Source organism: Gossypium hirsutum, chromosome D07 (assembly GCF_007990345.1).
Source record: "Gossypium hirsutum isolate 1008001.06 chromosome D07, Gossypium_hirsutum_v2.1, whole genome shotgun sequence".
Lineage (NCBI taxonomy): Eukaryota > Viridiplantae > Streptophyta > Magnoliopsida > Malvales > Malvaceae > Gossypium > Gossypium hirsutum.
The window spans coordinates 8567706-8588607 of NC_053443.1; the positions used below are offsets into that span (position 1 = coordinate 8567706).

At 32.0% G+C, this 20902-nt stretch overlaps 1 protein-coding gene and 1 long non-coding RNA gene across 3 annotated transcripts; both read left to right on the forward strand.

Annotated features, from left to right (window-relative positions):
• Positions 1-2195: 2195 nt before the first annotated feature.
• On the forward strand, positions 2196-5190 carry LOC121219352 (uncharacterized). The gene is made up of 4 exons (XR_005916055.1): positions 2196-2325; positions 2776-2849; positions 3804-3869; positions 4936-5190. It is a non-coding gene; the product is annotated as an uncharacterized lncRNA (long non-coding RNA).
• Positions 5191-12389: 7199 nt separating this feature from the next.
• Positions 12390-18929, forward strand: LOC107953473 (diacylglycerol kinase 1). Of its 2 annotated transcripts, XM_016888791.2 has the most exons (8): positions 12390-12776; positions 13167-14694; positions 15760-16126; positions 16512-16588; positions 17190-17309; positions 17638-17802; positions 18122-18259; positions 18442-18929. In XM_016888791.2, the coding sequence occupies exons 2-8, from the start codon at positions 13525-13527 to the stop codon at positions 18589-18591; spliced, it is 2187 nt and encodes a 728-aa protein (XP_016744280.2). In that variant the 5' UTR covers positions 12390-12776; positions 13167-13524; the 3' UTR covers positions 18592-18929. The 2 variants fall into 2 exon arrangements, with proteins under 2 accessions (XP_016744280.2, XP_040953285.1); XM_041097351.1 differs by lacking the exon at positions 18122-18259 and having other exon boundaries at positions 12418-12776.
• The last annotated feature ends 1973 nt before the right edge of the window (positions 18930-20902 follow it).

Consider the following 20902-nt stretch of genomic DNA (forward strand, 5'->3'; position numbering starts at 1 on the left):
AGCCAATAAGTACAGTTTATTCTTTAAAGTTTCTCCTGTTTCACTGTTCAACAGTTCTGACCCCTCTTCACTAAAAATTAATTATCTCATTGCAAAAAATTCAGATGATGTTCTCGTTTGTTTATTTTAAAAATAGACTCATTAAGGATTTTAAAAATATAAATTTAATCCTATAATTATTTTTCTCTAATTTTTTATGATTTTCCAAAGTCAGAACAGGGGAACCCACTTATTCTGACCTTGTCTCACAAAATCTATTATATCTCATGATTTACAATTCCATTGCTTACACCGTTTCTTTTATAAGAAACTAGACCTAATAAGCTTTAATTTAATATTTTATTCATCCTCTAATTAGATATAAACAATTTTTGGTGATTTTTCAAAGTTAGACTACTGCTGCTGTCCAAAACTATTTTAGTGCATGATGTTTATTACCATTTTTCCCCTAAGCTTTCAATAAATGATAATTTCATCCTTGCTCAATTAGCCTTTCAATTGAGCTTATTTTTCTCAACTAACACTTTATTCTATCACTTTAAACTACTTTACAACCTTGGAAATCAAAATCTAATCCCGAACTTTTTCTTTTCCTCGATCTAGCTTCGTATTTGAATTTTCTGGATCTAAATAAATAAATTTAATCATTAATCTAATACATTTCATGTTCATATGTAACATTCTCTATAATTCCATTATTATTTATAGTTCATTCAAAGTTGTCTCATTGAGTCATAGTCACTAAATTATTTATATCTTGAGTTACAAAACTCCAAATTAAGATCCTCTAATTTTCCCTGAAACTAGACTCATATATCTTCTTACCATAAAATTTTCAGAATTTTTGGTTTAGCCAATAAGTACAGTTTATTCTTTAAAGTTTCTCCTGTTTCACTGTTCAACAGTTCTGACCCCTCTTCACTAAAAATTAATTATCTCATTGCAAAAAATTCAGATGATGTTCTCGTTTGTTTATTTTAAAAATAGACTCATTAAGGATTTTAAAAATATAAATTTAATCCTATAATTATTTTTCTCTAATTTTTTATGATTTTCCAAAGTCAGAACAGGGGAACCCACTTATTCTGACCTTGTCTCACAAAATCTATTATATCTCATGATTTACAATTCCATTGCTTACACCGTTTCTTTTATAAGAAACTAGACCTAATAAGCTTTAATTTAATATTTTATTCATCCTCTAATTAGATATAAACAATTTTTGGTGATTTTTCAAAGTTAGACTACTGCTGCTGTCCAAAACTATTTTAGTGCATGATGTTTATTACCATTTTTCCCCTAAGCTTTCAATAAATGATAATTTCATCCTTGCTCAATTAGCCTTTCAATTGAGCTTATTTTTCTCAACTAACACTTTATTCTATCACTTTAAACTACTTTACAACCTTGGAAATCAGAATTTTAGCACTAGACTTTAATTCCAAACTTTTTTACAATTAGGTTATACAAATCAATTTCAATTGAAATTACCTAATAAAATCATCTCATAAACAAATTAAAGCTTCAATTTCATCATAAACTTCCAGCACATATTCATAGAAACTTTCAATTTCATTCATAAAATCAAAAACTAATGAATTAAGTAATAGGACCTAGTTGTAAAAGTCTTAGAAACACAAAAATTACAAGAAAAAGGCAAGGATTAACTCACTTGGTGCAAAAATTATGAAAAACCAGCTTAAATAAACCCTTAGGAAATTTTTGTCTGATGATAATGCAGAAAAATTGTAATGACCCAAAATTCACAAGCATCGAAAAAAGTATATTATCGGGCCTCCGTCTTAGTAAATTGAGTTCGAAAATAATTATTAGTAATATTTACTAGACTAGTTGTGTGTTTAATTAGGTTTTAGATAGGTGAATTTAGCTTAATTAAGAGTAATTAGTAAAAAGGATTAAATTATAATAGAAGTGAAAGTTTAATTATAGATTAAAATAAAATAAAAGGGACTAAATAGGTAAATAAGCCAATAGCTAAAGTTTAGGCGGCAATAGATGGAAAAATCTTAGATTTTTATGTTTTATATATTATTTTATTATATTATATTGTATTATATTATATAAATTAAAAAGATGAAAAATGTATGGTTAAGAATATGACATTTGTAGTAAAAATAATTATATTAGTTATTATATATATTATATTATTATAACAAAAAGTAAAAGAAAAACAAATGAAATAAAAAAATAGAAAAAGAGAAGAAGAACAGAATAGAAACAGAGAAAGAGACGAAAAACAGGGGAAGAAAAAAAGGGAAAGAAAAGAAAAGGGGAAATTGAGATTTTTAAGCTTCAAGTTAATTGGTAAGCTAAATTTAGTCCTTTTCTCTTCATTTTGATGTTTTTTTGGAACCCTAGAGTGAAATACTCTTGGATTTAAGTTGAAAATTTGAAAGTTAATAGATTTTTTTTGAGTAGGGTTTATGTTGAATAAATGATGGAATTGAGGATTTAATTGATAGAGTTTCTAGTTAGAGTTGATAAAAGGATTAAATTGTGAACTAAACTATAAGTTTTGAATTTTAGGGATTAAATTGAGGGAAATTCGAAATTAGTGAAAAATGCTGAAAAAAATTAGTAGATAAAATTTAGTTTGGATGAAATTTGAATAGAAATAGAGTGTGAATTAAATTGGAAAAGTAAATAAATTTAGTTAGGATTAAATTGAAATTAAAGTATAAATTAGATAGAAATTCTATTATTATTATAAATTAATGTTGTAATTGATGGTGTAAATTATTATTATTTTCGTAGCTAAGAAGGAACTCGAGGCATCGGCACACAAAAGAAAGGAGAAGGTTATTGAGGAATAATTGAGCAAAATTCGGGTTTGTATTACTATAATTCAAATCTATTTATTATTATTGTTATATTTTAATTAAAATGCATGGTAAGTAGAATTAGGTAAGCAATTGAAATGATAGTAGTAATTAGTAATTTGAATTTGGTTGGAAAATAAATTTAAAATATGAATTAAATAAAGAGAATTAATTTATGAATATTTGTGAATATGTGAATTGTGTATTGATTGAAAAGTGGTTTGAATTGAATCAAAATATGATTATATGTGATTATTTGAAATATGTATTGGTATTAAATTGTTAATTGATTAGAAAGTGAAAAAGTGATCTTGAATTGGAAATGAAAGTGAATTGAGAATTTGAATACCCTATTAACTAGTCGGGCTAAGTCGGATATAGTTGGCATGTCATATGATTTGGATGAGTACGGGATTTATCGGCCTTACCAACCAGGCACTTTATGTGTCGTATCTCAGGCACTTTATGTGTCGTATCTCAGGCACTTTATGTGTCTTATATCAGGCACCTCGTGTGTCGTATCAGGCACCTCGTGTGTTGTTTCAGGCACTTATATGTCATATACTGATCAGGTACTATGTACCGTTTTAGGCACAATGTGCCGTACTGGTGTGTTGGGTTGAAATCCGTGTATCCGTCAAAGTCCAGATTGTTAATAGGGTGAATAATTGAATATGATAAAATTTAAAATTGCGGATTGAAATTAATATTGAAAATGAAAGGCATGAAATTAATGCTTATGTTGTGATTGAAATTATTACATGTGATATGTGATTGAAATTGAAGAACAGTTAAAATTGTATTGTTATTGTTAATTAATGAAAATTTATAAATTAATTGATATTTAAGAAATCGAATAATTACATTGCTTGGTAATTATAATTCTTTATTGCTATTATAATTTGAATTATGGTAATACCACTGAGTATAAAATACTCAGCGTACGGTTATTTTCGTGCGCAGGTTGAAAAGGGGTTAGAGTCTCGGTTCAGCATCCAAGACAATCCCGACTCCGACATAAAAATTTTGGTGATGTTTTCTTTCTTTAAGAAAAAGTGGCATGTACATAAGAATTATAATAGTTATTTTGGTATGTTATATAGTTTTGTTGTAAAGTAAGATATTATGTGTTTTGATGATTATGTTAGTAAATTGGTAGAAGTTCTTTATGACATTGGTATTAAATTGAAATGGCTTGATTAGTTTTATGTGTTAATTAGAAATGATAATAGGATTTTTATTAATTAAGTTGTTATGTCAATATGTCAAGTAAGATTTAAGTATATAAATGCTTTGGTTGAAATACTGGAATTGGGTTAGTTATATTTGAAATTTTGCAGAGGGTTATATATAAAAATAAGCATAAATGTTGCCGAAATTTTTATTAAAAAAAACGAATGAAATCAATTAGTAAAATTATATGAATTTATGATTTATTTTAATATGTTGGTTATTTATTTAAGAATTATATGTAAATTGTTTGACATGTCCGGTAATGCCTCATAACCCTGTTCCGGCGACGGTTTGGGGTTAGGGGGTGTTACAAAAATAAAGAGAATTCTAGATATTCCAATTTGGTCCCATTTTTATGTTAGTAAAATTTGTTATTTTCCCATTTTACCCTCATTTCACTAATTCTCCTGATTTTTCTCAGCTTATGCCGCGCAAAATATCTGCTTTTGGGCTTATTTGCAATTTATGTCCCTCCTCATTTAACAATTGAGCTATTTAATCCTTCTAGTAACTTTTACACATTTTTCAATTTAGTTCTTTTCACTTAATTGACTACCCAAACATTAAAATTTTCTAACGAAATTTTAATACCATATTACTAACATTTCATAAATATTTATAAAAATATTTTTGACTTAGTTTTACTAGATCGAGGTCTCGATACCTTATTTTTACCCATTTTCTTCAATAATTTCTTTTTCTAACTAACCACTAAATCAGTAAAATTTTACTATCGATATTTTCATACGATTTTCCTATCATATCAATATTCATGTAAAAATATTAAAATAAATTTCTCTTTAAATCAGATTTGAGGTTACGAAACCACTGTTCTGATAACCTTGAATTTAGGCCATTACAGTGTTGCAACATGGAGGCCCTACACTTAGTTCGAAGGGAAGATCGTTCGCAACGTTACAAGGCTTGTTGCCGCAACATCCAAGTCCATATCCAAAATTGTTGACAGTTACTCAAGGCCATGTTGTGGAAACTTGGTAGTTCAGTCTTCATCAAGTCAATTTTTAAGTAAGGACAATTTTGTCATTTACCTACTGAGTATATGTAACAACTCGATTTCTAGTGGTGTTGAAAAATACGGTTTTGAAACCCCATTTTTGTAAACCGAGTTCGTAAATATAAAATAGAAATATTTATGGAGTTAATATAAACTATATTGAAGTTCAATTAAATAATTTAATCGAGAAATTAGTTAATTAAAGTTTAGGGACTAATTTGTAAAAGTCTAATCGCTATAAAGTCTTAATAAAGAAAAGATTTGGGAATTTATATAACAATTATCAAAAGGACCAAAATGGATATTTAACCAAGTATAAATAGATCTTAGTGGAGTGTGATGATTAGTTTCACTTAAACTAATTTAGTGATTAATAATAAATTAATTAAAGACTAATTATAATTAATTAAGGTTAATTAATCATTAATCATACTATATATGCTAATAGATAGTAGAAAGATGAAAGAATCATCATCTCCCCAAAGTCACCACAGTTCACCATTTCTAAAAGAAAGAAGAAACCTTCGAATTCCCTTAAATAATCGGCCAAAAATTCAAGTTTTTAAGTTATTTTTCTTTGATTTTTATAGAAATTGAATCATGGGAGCTTGATTTAGTTAACCCATGTATCAATTTGTTCAATTGTTGAATTTATAGAAAGTTTCCATTGTTGAGAAATTTATGAATTAGGCTTTAAATTGATAGAAATTAAGATTAAATTATGATAAGGACTAAATTGTAAAGCTTAATAAGCTTGATAGATAACTTTGTAATATTAGGGACCAAATTGAATAAATTGGAAATATTTCATCAAACTATGCTAGGAATAAAAAGTATAGAGTTCCTAATGAAAGAATGTGAAATCGGATTTTGATTCGATGCTAAATATTAAAAGATATGTTTATACCGAGTATAGGGACTAAATTGAATAAAATGCAAAATAAGCTTGACTTTGTATTTGAAAATGAATTGGATAAAATTGATATTGTATATTTTTTGTATTATCGTATGCAGCTAAAACCGATATCAGGTTGTTGAGAGGGAAAGAAAAAACGAGAGTCGTCAACGAGTGATGCAAAGATTCGGTTTGTACTTTTGTGATTCAGGATCAAATTATTTGTTTGCATATTCATGTTAATTGCATGATTTAGTATAAATGTGAGTATATAATGGTTGTATGAACTAATTTCTTGTGATTGATATTGAATATCGAGATAGTGGACTGAATTGAATAAGATAGAAAGTAGCAAGACTCGATTGATGTATGATATGTGATATGAAAATTGTTTGAACTGTGTTATGTGGTATTGGTTATATATTTATATGTGTGTGTAAATTGATACTGAAATAAATTGATAATGATGACATGCAAATTGGTTATATAATATAATCGAAACATTGATCACTACTATAACTCAACAAGGGTTCTACTTTCTCCTCCTATAAATAGATGGCATCGGTAGAGCTATTTACACAACATTTGAGAGATCATTATTCTGCCGAAAAATAAAGAGAATTTATTCTCAACTTATAAATATATTCTTCAGAATAACAATTTTACCAGTTTTTATTATAGAAGAGAGAATTTTTCGTTTTCACCCCAAAAGAAAAACTTTTTCTAGTTCTGTGTTTTGAGTCAATTGGTTCGAGCTCACACCGAAGTAATTCGTGGTATGAGAATAGCGAAGAAAATTGTTTGGTTGAAAGCCGAAAAACATCAAGGATCCGCTTATCCAAAAATACAACTATGATTTCGGTCTAAGGTTTATTGCTATAAATATTACAAAATGGGTCGGTTTTCATAATTTTCATTTTCCGTTGTGCAAGAAAACCATTGTTCAAACTAGGTTTTTCCAACATAGAATGCCCCTGATTAACCTTAGGATGAATGCTCGGCGTATTGTTCTTTGACGATGTCGGACACGTCTTTAGGAAGTTCATTGAAATTATTTTTCAACCATTTCATATCTATCCGGCCACCTTGAAACTTGTTCGACACCTTCCTCAACATAGAACGATCGCTGACCCTGAACGACTTACTCATCCACCGGTAATCCGAGTTGTAAAGTGACATCCTCGAGCGTGATTGTACATTCACCGCATAGAAGATGGAAAGTGTGTGTCTCGAGCCTCCATGTTTCCACCAATGCGCTGATGAGTGTAGAATCAAGTTTGCAACCCCCGAGCATACAAGACGTATGCAAGAATCCCGCGTCTTGCAAGTAACCACGAATTTCGGTGTATAGGCTATTTGACAAATTATGTATGAACCCTTCCAAAACACAATCATCCACCTATTTATATCGACAAAATAAGATAATTATTTTTAAAAATATTTAATTTAAATTAATTGAAAATAATAAATTTTGAAATTTCTTCTTACCATTATCGCTTGAGCGGCGGAAATGTGCTTGTCGTCAAAACAAATCAGAGAGTTTGTCATTCGTGAAAAAATAATCAAAATGAATATACTAAATAATTAAATAAAACTATAGCATTTTTAAACAAGTATATAACAAAATTTCAAACAAAAATTGAGAAAATTGATAGGGTTAAGAGAGTTGAGAGAATTGAGAGAGTAGGATTTGAGTGAAAAAATAATAAAAATAGCTTGGTATTTATAGGAGAAAATTACCGTTGGGCCCTTTTAAAAATTTTACCGTTGCCGACATTTAAATAGTTGTTAGGAAAATGACTGTTGAAGGAAAACGCGCCGAACTGGACGCGTTTCACACACTCTCCGAAAATGGTCAATTTCCCTAATTTTAAAAAACGGCGTAAAAAACCAATTAAAAAATTGACTTATCTTTCTAATTTAGTGTTGTAATACATTTTATATTTTTAGTAATTTTAATTTGTTTTTAATATTTTTAAAAATTTATTTTAGAATAATTATTAAGAAAATAATTAAAAATATCAAAATAATATTTTGTTTATATTTTAGGGACCAAATTGGTTATTAACCCTTTAAATTAGCGTGTCACGTCATCATTTTAACAGGAGCTAATAAATGAGTGACAAAAATGTAATAATTTGATAGCGTTAATGGCTATTATGTAAGTTTTAAAAGTTGGATGGTTGAAACATAATCTTGACAAAAGTTTAAGGATAATAAGTGTAATTTATCCTGTTTTTAAATATATATTTATCACAACTTTTATTTTAATTAAACTTTTTTTAATTAATAATTTTAAATCAAATATTATAATTATTTCTAAATTTTAATATAGAAAATGCCCGATTAACTCACATAAGTTGATAGATAGGGTTTTTTTGATTGGTGGCTTTGAGTTTGTTGAGACTGGACTCTGGCCCATTCAAAGCCTTTGGGCTTTTTCTTTGTATTTTGTTAGCTTTGTTTGGGCTTCTAAAGTATTTCACATTCTTCAATCAATGAAGACTTTTATATTGAAAAAAAACTATTCTTTTAAAGTATTTTAATATTAAGAGAGCATCAAATATTTTAGGCATAATGATAAATTTAGAATTCAATGGTTACATCTTTTCTCATATTGGTCATTATTCGTTTTTTAGTTAAATTTGACCAATAACCTTTCAAAATGAGTCAAATCATTTTTTAGCGAAAATGTTGACTAAAACATTAATTTTTTAATGATGTTTATGTAGCAAGCCATGTGTAACCTACGTGTATTTCATGTTAACAAATTGAAAATAAAATTTAAAAATATTTATACTTAAATAACACTAAAATAGGTATAATTTAACAAGCTAATGTCTCTAAAATAATAGTAAATTACCAATAAAACTATAATTATACAATATTCAAACAAAAATAACAACAAAATAGTAACAATATAATAGCGAGATAACAGCAAAACAATAACAAAACACAATAATAGTATTTTTTTAAAATTCGGGCCAAGTTCGGGCAAAAAAACTTACCCGAGGTCCAACCCATTTAGAAAACGGACTTCATTTTTTGTCAAAACCTATTTTTATGGCTTATATTTTTATCCAAACCTTCCCACTTTTCAAGTCCAATTCCATCACTACATTCATGATGAGGTATACTCATTAGGGCCCTTAGTCTACAAGGTTATTCTCCTCTTGACTGGCTTGGATTGTATTAAGTTAGGTATTAATGCTTGCCAACCGACTCAATAATATCTTGGTATAACAATGCTATTATAAATTAAACTTAATTTTCAAAATTAGAAAAGTTGAGGTATTAGAACTAAATTTAAGAGTACAGGGACTGGAGCATAATTAATCCTCTTTAGTATAAGTTCTAGTTAATTTATGAGGAGGAAGTGGGGCCCGTAATTGTACCACCAATACTGTTTTATGAACAACGTGTCATCTTTTCTGGAAGATTCAGAATCTACACACCCTTCGCTGCCACATTACACACGCACTTCACACGCGCTCCCCGTCAGTGAGAAGAATAATTTTTTTAGATAAAAAAGCTCATGAGTCTGAAATTTTGAACTTTTCTGGTCAGGATTTGAATTTTCCAATCATCCAGATTTACAAGGTGAAAAAATAACTTTTTTTTTCTTTTTGAAGGTTTTTATAAAAATTATGTTTTATATTGAAGGGCTTCAAGATCTTGATTTAATTCCAAATGCATTCAATTTGATCACTTCTATAGGATTTTAATTATTAATACTATTATATATGTTTGATTTTCGGTTTACTCAAATTAATTAAATTATATTAATTTATTTTGATAAAATATATTTTAAAGTATATAGAAGTATGATTTTTAATTTGTTATTAAACATGAGGATAGTATTTAAGTACATTTTTATTTATATTACTTATTTTATATTTGTTTCATGTAAATATGACCTTAAAATTAATGTACTATTACTTTTTTTAATTATTTTAATGCATATATTTTGATATATATTAAATTTCTTCTAGTTCATCCGTACTTGAGTGTCGTTTTAGGTTGCCATTGTATATCGTCCCTTCGAGTAACAGGTAGTTGCGAAGATGAGCCATATTGGTAGAACAATGACACTGAAGGTGTTTGCGACACTAGCGGCGGATAAGTGTATAGCGTCGCATAACCCGGTTGAGGATAAAATGTTGGAATTATCGGAGATGACGGATACGTCAATGTTGTTGTCGGCATTGGCACTTCATATGGTGCTGGGGATGGAGGTGGTGAAAAAAATACACCTGCAGAAGGTGTTGATATATGGTACTGTGGTGCATAATATGGTGCTTGTGTATAAAGAAAATAGGTTTAGTGAAAGCACTAGAATAATGTGAACCATACTGACCAAGATGTGGTGTAGCCACCGGTGGCACTTGTGGGTTTGGAGCTGATGATGACTTCATCAAGGCATGTACTCCCAACCTAGGATTCATGCGAGATCTTCTTGGCCTCCTAAGACGATATTGCCTAGTCATTCCCCCTTTGGCAGTAGATATGACTTATCGTGATGTCTAAACCATGTCATGTATTTCAGAGAGGTTGCTAATTCCATTGCGAGAATTGGTTCACACAGGTATGAAATCGTACCTATGTTCCCAAATGTAGATATATTTCTCATGGAATTTTGCTTAATCTTCATTGATTCTCCATCGCAAGTTGATCTTGTGCAATTCTTCAATGTCTTGAAGTTACGACGAAATAGTTTGCCTAAACCCGAACTGGTGCATCACTTGATCGGATTCATGCATCTCCACCGTCACAAAGACTATTAATGGCACCTTCACGTGCCATATATAATGATTGGCTGAGATGCATTCTTAAATTCTCAAATCAGTATGACATTTATTCAAACTATAATAGAAAATTTTAAGTTTTATTATCTACCTAATACTATATTTCAAATCCTTACGTAAATATTATATAATTTAAAATTTTAAAAACTAACTTTGGCTTCCGATTGTTGATCTAATAATAGCTAAATATCTTTGAGCTCGTCCGTTATACCAACATGACTCGCCTCATTATTCCACCTTTTCAAATAATATGTTATTTTAAAAATACAATAATGAAAAAAATATAATGATAACTATATTATCAAATGAATTTTACCTTATCACGAGTGAGAAAGAATAAGCGGCGTTTACTCGGGAACGTAAAAATGGTAGCCGATACCATGCCTGTAACTGCAAAAGGAATATGCAACCACCAATTTTAATTTTTTGTGGTTGCGTTGCTCGACAATCTCTCGGTATAATGTGGCCAACACAGTTGATCCCCAACTGAGTCACCCTGCTTCTTTCAAGTTGACAAGTTGTAGTAGTCACCTTAAATGTACCAGATTTTGATATTTATCGGGCATTAGAAGACCCCTGATTAGCCTCAGGATGAATGCTCGGGCGTATTATTCTCTTTCAACGGCATTTGTGGAGTTGTCGATATAATTGAAAATTTCCTCCAACCATTTCATCTCTATTTGACACCAAAAAACTTGTCCGACACCTTGCTTAATAGTTGCTCGCAAATTGCGCTCCAATTGCCAACGACCATTGCCCTTGTAACGACTGACCCATCTACCGGTGAACTAAGTTGTAAAACCACATCTTCAAGTGTAATTGTACACTCAACACAGGGAAAATAAAATGTATGAGTATTGGGTTTCTATCTTTCCACCAAAGCATTGATAAGTGTGGGATCCAAACTAGTCCCCTCGAGCATGCAAGATGCGTGCAAGAATCCTGCCTCTTGCAAGTGTTGTTTAATAACACACGGTGCCCTCATAGTTAAATTGTGTATGTATATATCTGAAATATGATATTCGGCCTGGTTATATAAACATAAAAAAATTATAACATTAATAATGTTAACAACTTAATAATGAACTTAATTAAAATTATTTAATAATATTTTATTACCATTTGTAATTGGACGTTGGATATGTACTTCTCATCGAAATGAATAAGCAAAATTGGCATTGTAAAAATCAATTAAAAATAAAGAAATTACGAAATATAAAATTAAAATAACAAGATTTTGAGAGAAATTAAATGAAAAGTTGAGAATTGAAAATTTGGAGAATTAGAAGAATGTGATTTGAATGCAAAATGACGAAAACGACTTATAGAGGAAATAAACTAGCCGTTTTTAGTTGTTAGAAAAAAGGTCGTTGGAAAAAATTATTGTTGACTGGAAATGAGTGCGTTTTTTATATCTCTAAAATAGACCTATTTTCTTAACTATAAAAAAAATTCAGCCTCAAACCCTTTTGTTTTTTCTCTAAAAATGGCAAATATTTCAAATTTACCCAAATAAGTTGTACTAATTATTATTTTATATAAAATAGAATCATTATTCGAATAGAATTTATAAGTGTATTAATTCTCATTATATTTAAACAGCATCATCCTTTTCCGAAGATTCAGAATCTTCAGTCCTTCACTCCCACTTTACACACGCATTTCACACGCGCTCCCCGCCCTTTTCTCCTTCTTCGCTCCAAGCCTTCGGTCTTTATTTATATATAAAATATTCATCCAAAATTGAAACAAAACTTTAATTCAAAATTATTTAAAATTTTTGTTTATTTTGATTTCGCTTTTTGTAAGCGGTCGAATCTTTGAAAGCTTGAAATTTGCTTTTTTGTTTTTAATTTTAATTTTTGCTTTTGGGTTCTCGATTTTTCCACACAGATCATTCCTCGGCTCTAGGGTTTTCTCTCTGTGATTTCATCGATCTTCTTCTTCTTCCTCCTGTTTCTCTTTCTCTCTCGTAGTGTTCGTTTCTTGTAAGTCTCAATTTTCCTTTTTCCGAATAATTCGTTTCTTATTAATTCATGTTTGATTTGGTAAAATTATCATTGATTCGTTGTTTGTTTGCTTAATAAGACGAAAAAACAAACTTTCCAGCTTGCTTTACTCTGCAGTTTTCTTTATTTTCTTCGTGATCTTAAATATAGTTATAAGTTTTAGTTCTTTTAATTTTACCATGTTGTCTCGGTAGCCCAACAGTGCATTGCATACATCACGAGATCATTTAATTGATTTTTTCCCGTTGTTTTTATGTTTCATATTCTCTATATATATACATATTGTCGAATTCAATTTGATGTCCTTTTTTATTTTATGCATTACAAGTAATTTGTTCTAGGAATTTATTAGTCTTTTTATTTTTGCAGGTATTGTTTGTTTATTTATTTTCCTTCTTGGCTCTGATCAAGGCACTGGAGTTTTTTTAATCAATTGGTTGTTAAAATTAGAGACTTGGTTTAGCAGTTTTTCTCTCTATATAGGCTTTTTATACTAATGAGGAAAAGCGGGGTTTGGAGAATTGCTGTGTGACAAGAAGTGAACCTAATGAGATGGCGTAAGAAGTACGGATGTCGATAAGATTAAAAAACTAGATTTTTTTATAGATAATGTATAGCTAGCTCTTTTTTCTGTACGGATTTCTTGCAATTCTTTTATATACATTTGGTGATTAGGTGGTGTGGTGTTTGTTGGGTACATTAGAATGCTATAATATAAGTTTGAAGAATGGATGAAGAACATATGTTGCTTCCCAGTTGGATGGACAAGAATCCAGCTGAAATGGCAGCCGATTCAAGATTCTTCATTTTATCTTGTGTTATCGCTGGCCTAGTTGGTATTTTGACTATAGTTTATACAGCTTTCCAGTGGAGAAGAAACATTAACTTAAGTTGGATGAAAGCTGTAGCTAGGTCGAAGAAAATCCCCAAGACCAAGCATAAGGTTCCTGTGGCTCCTCATACTTGGGAGCTGGAGTCTGTATCCCGTGCTAAGAATTTAAATTGCTGTGCTTGTTTAAAGCCAATGTCGCCCTCTCAAACCCTAGGGCCTATGATATCTTCGGATAGTTTCATTCACCGTTGTAGCATCTGTGGTACAGTAGCTCACTTGAGCTGCTCTTCTAGTGCACACAAGGATTGCAAGTGTGTATCTATGATCGGCTTTGATCATGTGATGCACCAGTGGGCAGTTCGATGGGCAGAGCTTACTGATCAACCTGATGAAGCTTCCTTCTGTAGCTATTGTGAAGAGCCATGTAGCGGGTCTTTTCTTGGTGGATCTCCTATATGGTGTTGCTTGTGGTGCCAACGTCTCCTACATGTGGACTGTCATAGTAGTATGTCTAATGAAACTGGTAATATTTGTGATTTAGGGCAGTTTAGAAGGCTGATTCTCTCACCTCTTTATGTTAAGAAGTTGAGCCCTAATTCTGGATTTCTTAGCTCTATCACACATGGTGCAAATGAGCTTGCTTCTTCAGTACGGGCAACCATTAGGAGTCAGAGTAAGAAGCACCAGCATAATAGTGAAACATCTTTTGATGCAGGCAGTAATGGTAACTTCTGTGACATATCCACAGAGAGTACTGCTGATACCACAGAAAATGTAAATGGTTCTCATGCAATAGAAGAGAATTGCAATGGTGGAATGAACCTAGGAACCCCACGCCAAAATGGTAGCATTGATAAGAACATGGAGAAAAAGCCTAGTTTTAAAAGAAGTGAATCGATTAATCAGAAAGACGAGTCTCAAGTATTAAGAATGAAGCAAAAATATGAGCTGATTGACCTGCCACCAGATGCAAAACCATTACTAGTTTTCGTCAACAAGAAGAGTGGTGCGCAGCGTGGATATTCCCTCAAGCTGCGTTTAAACCTTCTTTTGAACCCTGTTCAGGTTTGATTGTTTAGCCATGAAGTTCTCTTTTTCTATTTCATTTATTTATTGGTGGTGGGTAGTTGTTTAGGATTAACTCTGCTAAAAATAAATGAAAGCTCACTTTCTTGACATTTTTTAGTCCCAAAACTGCCTAGATTAATTTTTTACCTCCATGGTCTTGGAACTGTTACGACTTATATGTGATCTTAGCTTGAAAAGTAATTAGCACCCTAGCAGATGATAAAGATGATGTGCAAGCTAAACTTGATAAAATCAAGATTGTTGAAACCAGACTGGATCGGTTGATTGGACTGGTTGGGCCAAGAACTGACCGGTGCACTGGTCCGTAGCAAGGCAAAAAACTGGTTGACCTGTGAACTAGTATGAACCGGTTAAATTGGGCGTAAAAACCGGTTGAACCAGTTGAACTGGGTTTTATAATTTTTATTTATATTTTAAACAATTTACTTAATTTGAACCGTCGGACTGGGAACCGATGGCCTGACTGGTTTGACCACCGGTCTGCTACCACAACATTGGATAAAATAGAATATTTTAATAATATATTGATGAAAATAGTTAAAAGTCAGAGTCATCCATCTGTTTCTGGTTATTTGCCTGTTAAAAAAACCACTAGAATATGCACTTGAAGTGGAAGAGTAGCCAAAACAGCCTCTCAAGGTGGCCTAATAATTTTCTAAATTTTTGCTATATCATGCTAGAGTTCATGTTCGGTACTTCAGATATCAGCTTAAGAAAACCGAGAAAGCTGAAACTGTACCTCCACACACTACTACTTGGCCAGGAGTGATTTCCTCCTAATTTTTGTAAGTTAAAAGGCAGACTTTTGAGTGTCTTACGAAACTAATAACCTTTTACAGTTAAACTTAAATTGGTCCACTTGGACTGGCTTTTTATGTTTTAGCTGATTTTGATTTTAGTTTTTGTTCCTGACTTCTATATTTGTCAATAGTTTCCAGTTTGGTGTTTGTGAGGGTTTCTCTCATTAAAATTGGTCACTATTTTTTGTTGGTTTTCCAATTTTCTGTTTTTGAGTGGTTTTCTCATTGAAACTTGTCTCAGGTTTTCGAATTGAGTTCAACACAGGGACCAGAGATGGGCCTTTTTTTATTCCGAAAAGTGCTTCACTTGAGAATACTTGTATGTGGGGGAGATGGTACTGTTGGATGGGTTCTTAATGCAATAGACAAGCAAAATTTCATTTCTCCGCCTCCAGTTGCTATTCTCCCTGCTGGAACTGGAAATGATATGGCCAGGGTGCTGTCCTGGGGAGGTGGTTTGGGCGCAGTGGAGAGACAAGGAGGCCTTTGCATGGTGTTGCAACAGATAGAGCATGCTGCAGTGACCATTCTTGATCGCTGGAAAGTAGCTATTCTAAATCAACAGGGGAAGCAGCTTCAATCTCCAAAATTTATGAACAACTATCTTGGTATGCTGATTAGTTCTTCTAAGTCTTCGATAATCTGGTTAAGTTGAATGTATAGGTTGTGAACTTGGAATTTGAATCTTCATAGAGGGCAAGCAAGAGCTAGATCTTAGAGAATATGATTCTATAATAGCTGGTTTTTTGGTTTGGTTGGGTTTCTACTTAGCTGCAAGTTAGACTTTCTGATATTTGTAAATATCTGTTCGTCATACCCTGAAATGCCTAAAATCTTGGATCACATGTGACATTTGGTGATTAAGCTGCCTGATGGGTAGTTTTTAGCTTGTTCAATTATCTTGGTTAGATCAGTGCATTGGTATTTCCAAAGCGTTCCTTATTTACCTATTATAACTTGGTAGTCTTCTCATTGACTATGATTCTTTCACAGGGATTGGTTGTGATGCAAAGGTTGCTTTGGATATTCACAACTTAAGAGAGGAGAATCCTGAGAAGTTCTATAATCAGGTAGTTAAAATCTTTTTGCATTCTGCATTTTGAAATGCTAGGCAAGATGAACAGTGAAAATTGTGTATTGCTTCAACTGAAATGGATTTTTAATTTCTGCCTATCTCGTTATGATAGTTTTGGACTTATCTTCGCCGTTTATGTATTTATGAATTCATGGGTTTAGAAATATGAATACATAGACAAATAAAATCATGCCATATATATTCTACATCGGTACATTCTTTTTTCTCTATATGTTTTTTACAATTTAAAATGTTGAGGTTTTATCACTCAATTCTTAACTTATAAAAGAACTCTTGTCCATTGATGATGGAACATAGTACTTGTGAGTTTTTATGCAGATCCCTGGCTCTTTCTCGGCCTTTGATTGAATTTATTGATCAACATATCTAATTTAAGGTGTAAACCAGAAGGTTGTGAACAACATATTAGCTGTGATGTATATAAAGAAATGGAAATTAAAAACCATGTCAATGGGATGTATCTGCATGAACTAGATGCATTTTGATCCATTTCTATTTTGATAACTTTTGCATGTTGTCTTATATTAATTGGTTATCCAATTCCATATTGCTGAAGCTGCCTCAATATACCTCAGTTTATGAATAAAGTGCTATATGCAAGAGAAGGTGCAAGGAGTATTATGGATAGGACATTTGCAGATTTTCCTTGGCAAGTTAGAGTAGAGGTGGATGGCGTCGAAATAGAGGTTCCTGAGGTATGGATGCTAGCTTTTATTCAGTTACACTTGAGAAAATATAGATATTATGTGATGATTGGTCGTAAGAGTTAAGTCTTGCATATTTTTGAACCTTTTAAAGAAGTTTTCAATTGGAACAATAGCTGCACATAATTCGCTTGGTTTTACCAGTCCATGCTCTCAAACTTGTTTTTGGTTATTTGGCTATCTTTTTTTCTTTTCCCCATCAGAAAGTTCTCTTTCATTTCTTAATAGTTTATACAACGATGCTAAAGTGTTCTATTGTGGAAATAACTATTGGTCCTTAACACTGTAAAATTTATGGTTCTGTTCCAAACTTATACAGGATGCTGAAGGTGTACTTGTTGCAAACATTGGAAGCTACATGGGAGGTGTAGATCTTTGGCAGAATGAGGATGAGACATATGATGATTTTGAACCTCAGTCTATGCATGATAAAATACTTGAGGTTGTCAGCATATCTGGAACTTGGCACCTTGGAAAGCTGCAGGTAATCTAGTCCCTCGATGAAGGCTAAGCTAATGCTTTACATAAACTTTGTATGGCATAGGAGGCATATGAAAACAAGCTCTATCTAAATTGAGCAAATGCCTGGGGAACTTTATGTTGTCACAACATAACACTAATCTTGCTGTTATTTTCTTTCATGCTGGAGAGTAGAGCTTCTAAGTTCTTCATTTAGTTTTTGTCTTTTTGTTTTCCCCCCTATTGGTTCCTCCTGTTGATTTGAGTTGTAGAAGTTTGCAATCAAAGTTCTGTTGTGGAAAATGTCTCTGAGCCCTGAGCCATGCTGCATTGTGTTATGACAGGTGGGGCTGTCTCGTGCTCGAAGACTTGCACAGGGACGGTCGATTAAGATACAACTCTTTGCTGCATTGCCTGTTCAAATTGATGGAGAACCTTGGTCTCAGCAGCCTTGTACATTGTCCATTTCGCATCATGGACAGGTTCTCTCTCTCTCTCTTTCTCTCTCTCTTGGCATTTTATGTCCATTCATGTTCTCTATGGCCTTACAACTTGATAGCGCTAGCGTATACAATGTCGTGTTCTAAATCAGAACCACCATAAATTGCAACAAAACCATAGATGATTATCATTGCTTATTTTTTCAATCATATAATTTGGGCAGGCCTTCATGTTGAAGAGGACAGCCGAGGAATCGCTAGGTCATGCAGCTGCCATAATAACTGATGTGCTCGAGAGTGCTGAAACAAATCATGTAATTAACGCATCTCAGAAGCGAGCTCTTCTTCAAGAAATGGCATTAAGGCTGACTTAATGGCTTTCTTCTATCACGGTACTTGCTGGTCAGTTAGTCGGTGGTTCTCGTTGCACCGAATTTTTCTCAAAAATGTGTTATTTTATATCAATATATGATCTTTCTGCTGCTTTTTATCTTCTTTGCCAAAGCTTCTTGTTGAAGCGCGTGTTTGTATATGAATCTTTTTAAAACATTAATACCAAAGAATCCCTTCAAATATAAAGGGAGGGTATAATTTTGGAAAAAAATAGAATCTTTTAGGATGAAAAGGATGAAAATTATGCTTTGTAAGTTTTGCTGAATATGAGAGGTTTTAAAGTTTGACAAATTCTATACAATCCATACATTTCAATGTATTCCTCTGCATATTATTACTTTTAAGCAGATACGTCTTTCAACTATGGCTGGACAGAATCGGATTGGTAGTTGAACTGGTTTTAGGACCAATTGATCGGTACTGAATCTTAGAAAAACTTGCTCTTTTTTCCTCTTACAGTAATGTAAGCTATTTTCCCTCTTTGGATTGAAGTGGGCATATTTATCGAGGCAATTAACAGCCACCAGAATAGTGTAAGAATTTTCCGACTTTGGAAGACCCACACTGAAGTCAAGTGATATATCTTCTCATGTTCCCGGGATTATAGAAGACCAGCAGGAGCCAATGCTTGGTGTTTGTTCTGTTAACGTTATATAGTTCTGAAACTTTTGGAGTCATCGAAAGCCATTTTTCGAGTCAAGTCTGTTAAGGGCTAAAAACGGGGATAATATCTTGTTATCCCCAAACAACAGTGTAACTTCCTCATGCTAGATAGCATCAACCAATTTTAGACGATCTAGATTTTATCTTGATCAACTGCGACATATCACATGACTTAAGAAACCTACTTGAGTCTTGTCAAATAACAATTTGGTTGTGTTGAAGGAGCTCGAGTGTAATTCTTAGATGTTGTTTGCTGCTAAATTGTTAGGGATGACATCCAAGAAGACCAATGAATCTCTAGTCGGAAAAGGCCATTCATGGCATGGTTATGAATTCATACTAACCCGAACGAGTTAAAAAAGCTCTTTTGGTAATGTCGCTAAGATTGACTTTGATTTAGTGATAGTCAGAGAAGACATGGATTTAGAGAAGACAAATGTACCTTATAGTTCACCAAGAATATTTGTCAAGTATGGTTATCCGGTTGACAGTGCCATCCTTCTTTTTGACCAAAAGGATAGGACTCGCAAAAGGGCAAGTGCTGGGATGTATAAAACCTGAACCAAGTAAATCTAAAACTTGTGTTTCAATTTTATATTTCTAAAAAGATGGGTATAGTAAGTAGATTTGTTCATGGGCCGGGTTACTTGTTCAGGTTTGAAGGTCTATTCGAAATTTGAGAGGGTTTAAGTAAAAATATTAGGTTTGAAAAATTGACTTGGGCAAAAAAAAGTAAGCCTCTTTAAAATATGAGTTGGGGTTGGGTTTGAATATTTAAGGCTTGAGCCTTGCTTGACCTGATCCATTTTTAAGTTTATAATATTTTATATTATGTTTTTTTTATATATTATGTAATTTATTACATATTAAAAAATAAACTTATGCTAAATATATAATATTACTCTTATGTAAATATTGAAATAATGTTAAGACGACTACATAAACAATTTCAATAAATAAAAGAATATGTAAAATTATTAAATATTAAATTAAAATAATATAAATATTTTAAAAGATAATATGGTCGGGCCTAAAATAAATTTGAATTAGTCATTTGCAGATATGAACAAATTTGGACAAAAGTTTAAGTCTATATTTCAGGCTGAGCCCAGCTTGGACAAGTATAAAGTATGTTAATATCTTGCTTAGACCAAACTCGAATTTGGTCCGATCAATGAACACTTCTAATAATAAATTATATGTTAGTGGTTTGGAATTGGAATTCGGGATGAGAGGCATTGGATGGGTGCGGGAGTGAAAAGGTAGTATAGATTTTGGTCCTAGAAATATAGACACAAATTCATCCAGTAAAGGTCCAAACATTAAGATGTTGTGTACCTAGTTTCCCATTTTCCTTAGCTAAAATCTGGAATGTGGCATCTGCCTTGCAACTTACATTTCCATCCATTTAAGCAACATCCCGTTCCAATTAGCTTGGATAGTATGAAGAGATGCAAGAGATTGAGTAGGCAGCTCCCCTAATGGAGAAAAGGAGGTAATTGTGATTTGATAATTATGATCAATTCTCTGTTACTAATTTGGATTTTGAAAAAAGGGAAGAAATTGGACTAGTAGATTAAGGTCGTCAACAATACTTTCAACTACAAAATTATGAGTTGAGCCTTTATC